We start from the raw sequence: 6,539 nt of genomic DNA on the forward strand, positions 1-6,539 counted from the left end.
AGCCAGTAGGTGATAAACCCAGACTGCTTTACCCCAGACCCACAGAACCAGAATCTCCAGGATGAAGAAATCCTGATTGGGTTCAAATTCCTTTTACAGTGACTCTGACAGTAAGCAGCCCTTCCCAAGGCACACAGTCAGGGTGGTGGGAAACTTGGAACTGAGGCTCCCAACATCACTCTGGGGGCTCGCCTCAGGACACACCTCTCAATGCTGCTTCTTGCATAAAACAGATGCTCAATAAACATATGTTGGGTCAGAGTTAAAAAAGATTTTCTAACATGGTGAGGGGAAAGAACATGAGTTTGGAAGTCAGGCAGATCCTGTTGTGAAAGACCACTGGCCAGCTTCAGCCTCCTTCACTGTAAAATAGGCCATTAACCTGACCAGTATGGCTCAGTGGCGGAGTGTCAACCTATGAACCAGGAGGTCGAGGTTCGATTCCGGTACCCAGGTTGCAGGCTCAATCCCCAGTGTGGAGCACGCAAAAGGCAGCCGATCAATGATTCTCTCTCATCATTGATGTTTCTAATTCTCTCCCTCTCCCTTCCTCTCTGAAATCAATAAAAACTTATCTTTAAAAAATATAATAGGCCATTAACTCTCTCCCAGTTGTCAGTGAAGACTAAATGAGAAACCCCTAGCCCAATGTCCGGCGCAGGAAAGGCATTTAATAAATGGTAGTGGTTATCAGTGAGAGGTGGTAGAACTGTGATAAAAACACAGATTCTGGTCCTAGCTGGTTTGGCTTAGTGGGTAGAACGTCAGCCTGCACACTTAAGGGTCCCAGGTTTGATTCAGGTCAAGGGCACATGCCTGGGTTGCAGGCTCGATCCTCAGTGGTGAGTGTGCAGGAGGCAGCCAATCAATGATTCTCTCTCATCATTGATATTTCTATCTCTCTCCCTCTCCCTTCCTTTCTCTCTCAAAAAAACAAACCAACCACAAAACAAACAAAAAAACACAGATTCTGAAACCAGGCTGGCCCCACAACTTGTGATATATGATACTGAAAGTTATTTTGCCTCTCTTTCCTCATCAGTGGGATGAGAATGTTGGTGAAGATAAAATAAATCAATATACATAGAACATTAAGAGCAGTGTGTTTGGGATGATATATTAGCTCAAATAATTATATTCTATCCCTTGCATTGGCCCTAAGCACAGTAATCCAGTTCAGCCTGGAGGAGTGAGAGAGGGAGAGTGAGACAGCAAGAGAGAATGAGAGAGAGACCCCAAAACTTTACATTAATAGAAAAAAGATACAGGTGTCAACACTAACAACAGCCCATGGAAGCCATGGAAAACCTTCCCAACACACTTGTTAGGCCCCTTTGAATTGCTGCACCCTTTCTTTTCTGCTCACTATCCTTCTAGGTATCTGTTTCGCATATGTCAACTGTGTCTCTTGCGAGGGCAGGGACCCTGTCCTCTCCCCACCTTGAGTATACAGTCGGGCACCAGCAAAATGCTAGGTTGATGGGAGGGAGAGTTGGAAAGTAGCTATAGAAGGTGACATTCCTGGAACAACTGCCGTCGCCGCCGTCGCCGCCGCCGCCACCACCACCAAAAAAGAATGCCAATCAAATCAATTGCCAAGATAAATCACTTTTATCTCTATAGGAAAGGGAGGACCTAAAAAAAATATAAATTACATTAGTAACACAACATAAGAAAAAAACAGGGGGGAGGGGGAAAAAACAAGAGAAGTCTGTATGATGCTATTCTAACCTGTTTATAAAAAGGCCCTGCATCAGAAATTCACAATCCTACCCACTTCTAAAAATATATTTAAACATGTACAGAAGCGGTGGGCTTGTTTTTAAATTGTTTGCTTTTTTGTAAAAATATATTAAAGGTGAATAGAAATCCTCTCTCCCTGCCCCCTATCTGACCCCCAGCTCTGTACTGGGGGTAGGAGACCAGAGGTAACTCTCTCACCATGTTCTAACCCTTGGTTCCTACCACTCCTAACCCCTCCCCAACTCACTTCACTTAGAACCTGAAACATTAAAAAAAAAAAAAAAAAGCACACTAGCCTCTTTGGAAAAGCATAACTCTGAGGGTAAACTTGCTTTTCATTGGAAACACAAAACAAACAGGAAGCTCTGACAGTCCAACTAAACTAAATGGAAACCGTCATGTGGAGGTTGGGTTTCAGCTCCACAGAAACTTCTAACAAAGAAACAGAGGGGAAAGAGGCCTGGAACTAGGGGGATTTGCTAGCAATTAGCTGCCTTTGAAAGATCAAGGGGGGTTGTTAATGAGCAGAAGGGCTGGGGTCCTGGTCTTGGTTATAGCAGTCAGGGCCTAGTCAGGCAGTTGCCTACACAGGGACACAGGCTGCCCCCCTTCCCTCCCCTCGCCACCCTCTGCTGCCTTGAAATCCCCAAGAAAAGCAAAGCTGGGCAGAAACAGAGAGGAGGGGAGTGGGGACCTCACGTGCAAAGGGGGAGGTAGCCAGGCTTTTTGCCTTTGGTGTGACTAGATGGAGGACTGCTTGGCCCCTGGGGTCCCCAAGGTAGAAAAAGCAAATGGGGCTAAGGGACCCCTGATTCCAAGGAAGGGGAGTCGATGTGGGCTGTGGAGAAAGAATGAACTGGAGACACCAAGATGACAAGGAGGTCTCACATATTCCCTGTGGCCTGCATGATAGCTGTTAAGTTCCCCAGAAGCACTGGGCCAACTGGGGTGAGGTTGGAGAGGGGTGGAGGGTACAGATGCACTCCACTTGGGCAGTGCCAACATGGAGGGAGGGGGGCATTCTCCATCCAGTCCAGGTTGCCAAAGAAGGCAGGACAGGTGGAGGTGGAGGGAGTTGGGGGACAGGGAGAGAGGTGGTGGGCACTGTCTGGACAATAGACATCCACAAAGAAAAGAAGGGGAGGGGGGATCAGACGACCAGCTCCTGTATACATGAGTGCCCCCTCTCCCAGGCTCCGGCCCTGTGGCCTCTGCACTCAGCTCGAGTGTCCACCTGGCACCTGGGAGTGCAGCGGCCCAGGAGTGAAGGTGTGAGTTCCATGGTCTTCTGATCCAGACGTCAGGTGGGGAAAGAAGCAGGGAGGTTCCTGATGGAGAAGCAGGGCTGAGCTGTCCTGCCACATCCTCCCTGGAAGGTCCACGCTGCGTGCTGGGATGCAGGTGAAGAAAGCGGGCCCTAGAGCCCCGGGTCATCTGCTTCGGCAGCAGGTGCTTTGAGGCTTTAGGAGATGGTTTTTCACCTGCTGGGATTCAGCCACAGCTGCGTGGGATCAAAATCCAGGCAAATCCCTGGAGCCCAGCCTGGGGACTTCATCTGTAGCCATTCCAAAGTAGCTTCCTCCAATGGGCTATGAAGTCGTGGTCAACGTCATGGTCAAAGGCTCTCCCCACCTTGAGAAGTGACAGGAATCTCTCCTCTTCCCAAGGACACAAGAAGTCAGCCCATGACCTTTCTAGGCTCCCTCTGGAAATGGCCCATGGTGGGGCAGTGAAGAGGCTCCAATCCCCTCTCTTTATTTCCATGAACCATTTGGCAAGAAAGGGCAGAGGCCAGCCCCTTCTCCCAGGAACAAGTCTCGAGTGGGAAATGTCCCCTGGGCTGGGGGGAGGAAGGGGAAGGAAGGAAGGGCAGAGGGGGGCAGACTTCTGGAGACGGGGCTGGAGTTGTGGGAAGTAATAAGCGCTGGGCCTCCCCATTCAGGACCATGGCAATACCGAGGGACCAGGCTCTCCTCATGCCTCTCCTCACCCTGCCTTCTGGCTCTAGGTGGGGACAAGAGTCAAGGGTTGACAAGGCTGGTGAGAGGGAAATGGGTTAGAGCAGCAGCAAAGAGAGTTCTAGTCAGCTGGAAACCTCTGCCATTTACCTGCTACTCAGAGGTATGGAGGAGGAAGGCAGGATGCTCTAGAGGAAATGGAGGAGGGAGTTGGGGGGGTCAGTGAAGAGGCCTGTGGGGAGTCCCTGCCTTTGGTCAGTTCCAAGAAAGCAGGACGATGTGCCTCAGCACCTTGTCGGGGGCAGACAGGATCCAGGAGTGCCCCGAGAGTTGACCATGGAGAAGGCAATGGGGGTGAAAGGGGGAGGGGCAGGATGCCAGGGAGCTCACAGAAGTAGTTTGCCATTTCTGTGGATTTTCAGGATACGGCCGAGTCTCTGCTTTGCTGTGGCCAGGCCCTTTTTGGGACGCTTTCCTGTGGGGAAACCAAGAGGTAAGCAAACACTATGGCAAGGGCTCCAGGAGCAACATCAGTACCAGTTGTCCTCAGCCACCCCCCTCCTGTACCTCTGCCCACAGTTTCCCCATCCTTCCACCTACTCCAGGCCCATCTTGGGCAAGAAGTGCTCCTTAACTACTCCCATCCAATACCACATGCCTTTGCTCTTCCTCCTATGACCTTTTGCCACGGACTCCCTGGTTAGTCTGTCTGGTTCCTTTTCTCCACTGTTTTTTGGTCCCATTTTCCTTCCTATATTCTTCAGGGAGATGATTGTGTTTCCCAGTCCCCTTATCTTGCCCACCAGTATTACACAAGTACCTGGTTAGTGATTATAGCTCAGTATCCCTAATGTTGCTACCCCCAGAGGCTTGTTTCATTCAAAACCCCCATCTTCGTCACCCAATGCCTCACCCTCTTGAGCTATGTAGAGACTGGGCTTTGAGGGCCAAAATGAGGAAAAGGAGGGCTCGAGTCCCTGACCCTTGCCTCCTCCCCTTTCCCCACATCAAATCACCTCCCACATCCCATGTGACCACCTCCATATTTAATTCATGTATCCCACCCTCTCCATTCCCTCTGCCAGAGCCCCTGCCTCTCTTCTCTGCAGCTTAGAGAGTGTGTGTGTGCCTCCTTCTTAGACTTCCCACCTTCAGCCCATCCTCCACTCTGGCTACCAGAGCTCTTTGTAAACCCACATTTGAGCTTGTCTCTGCTTAAGACCAGTCGATGTCACTTCATGGCCTATGACGTCAAGTCCAAGCACCTTAGGTCAGCTGCCAGTGTCCCTTCCTGTACTGTCATCTACCAGAGTGCACAGTGTTTGGAGCTGTGGCCCTAAAGTCCTCAATTCTATAATCGTATGGCAGTTGTACCTTGTCCTGCTTGATTGCTCTGAGAGCCAACTGAAGGGCGCCGCTGGGTCAAGAAGACACCAGGGGCCATGGGTGTGGTGCTGCGGTTCGCCTGGGCCATGCCAAAGGCATTGGGACGAGCAGTATACTCGTGGTCAGCAAGACTTCCTGAGAGGGCCTCTTGTTTAGGCTCAGGAGGAGGTACAGGTGAGGAGGAGGTGAGAAGCTGGGGTGCAGTAGGCAAAGCTGGGGCTGGTGCTGCCACGCTGACATTGGACTCTTGAGGGCGAGGCTGTTCTACCTCCTTCAACAAAGGCTTCTTCTTGATACATTTCTTCTTTTGGGCCTTCTGCAGCTCCTGAAACACAAGCCAAGTGGGAGGGGAGAAATCAGGAATGGAGAAAAAAGAGAATTTCCCAGAAAGGAAACTGGACAATGGTCAGTGTGGTTCTGCGCCCTGCCCCCAGCCCACATCTAGCCTGGATATATGTACATGCCGACAGGCCTTCCTGTACCTGAGGTCATCTCTCTGGCACCATCTACCCTTAAGTCATCACTGCCACTAATCAGTACAGTGGCAACAGAAAGGCAAATGAGTTCTGAGACTTGGGGTTTTGGTACTAACATTGCCAATTATGAGGTGGATCAGGAAACTTATAAAAATAGCTAAATTTATGCCAGCAGCTGAGACACTTTATATACTTTATCCCATTTACTCCACAGAGCAGCCCTGAGAAAAAAAATCCCTATTTACAGATGAGAAAACTGAGGTGCAGGGAGTAAGTATCTTGAGCCTAAAGCCTTATAGCTAAAGAGATGTTGTGTATTTGAACACCCACCCTGCACACTTCTCAACATGGGACGCCTGAAAGTAAAAGAGTAGTGGCAGGTTTGAATAAAACTTGGGTTCAAATCTAGATTTGTGCTTCCTAAGTTGGATGACCTTGTTCAAGTTACTAACCTTTCTGAATCTCAATTGCCTCATCTGCAAAATGGGCAAAATAATATGTTTTTCAGGGTTGTCAGATTAAATAACATTAAAAACATAGTACATAATAGGTACTCAGGAAGTGGTGAACTATTACTCTATCTTCATCCCTTAAATGGTGTCTCTTCCTCTTGCTGGTCTTTTTCTTTTAATAGAGGACTTGACAATCCTCTAGTTCACCAATCTTAAAACCTTGATCTGGGATGGAGGGATGAATAAGGAGTTGTGCCACTTCTCCCAATACCTTGGATTTCATCCATCTATGGCTCTACTGATTTACTATCCACTGGGTAGTGGGTACCTGTAGAGTGGGCATCTGGAGCCCTGAGAACCTGGAAAGGTGATGCTGAGAGCATGTGAATGACTTCACCTTCTGAAATGCTACACAGCCACAAAGACCACCTCAGTGATTACATTTCTTTGCCTTCTCCTGGCAACACGGCCTACGCCTGCCTTTGGAGGATCTGACAGGCTGTGGCTACCATACGAATTTCTGA

At 49.3% G+C, this 6,539-nt stretch overlaps 1 protein-coding gene across 5 annotated transcripts in view; it reads right to left on the reverse strand.

Moving 5' to 3' along the window:
* Positions 1-1,588: 1,588 nt before the first annotated feature.
* The window catches only part of PHF8 (PHD finger protein 8), a 78,442-nt gene continuing 73,491 nt past the window's right edge, over positions 1,589-6,539 (reverse strand). For 4 of the 5 annotated variants that reach the window (XM_023759991.1, XM_023759992.1, XM_014462124.2 and 1 more), the window contains 2 exons: positions 5,076-5,412; positions 1,589-4,176 (listed from right to left, as the gene is read on the reverse strand). In XM_023759991.1, coding sequence (XP_023615759.1) covers positions 4,088-4,176; positions 5,076-5,412 — 426 coding nt within the window. In that variant the 3' untranslated portion in view covers positions 1,589-4,087. Of the gene's footprint in view, positions 4,177-5,075; positions 5,413-6,343; positions 6,536-6,539 lie in introns of those variants that run through there. The other variant, XR_002831049.1, reaches the window with a different exon arrangement.

This window comes from Myotis lucifugus, unplaced genomic scaffold, assembly GCF_000147115.1.
Source record: "Myotis lucifugus unplaced genomic scaffold, Myoluc2.0 scaffold_169, whole genome shotgun sequence".
In the NCBI taxonomy this organism is placed as follows: Eukaryota; Metazoa; Chordata; class Mammalia; order Chiroptera; family Vespertilionidae; genus Myotis; species Myotis lucifugus.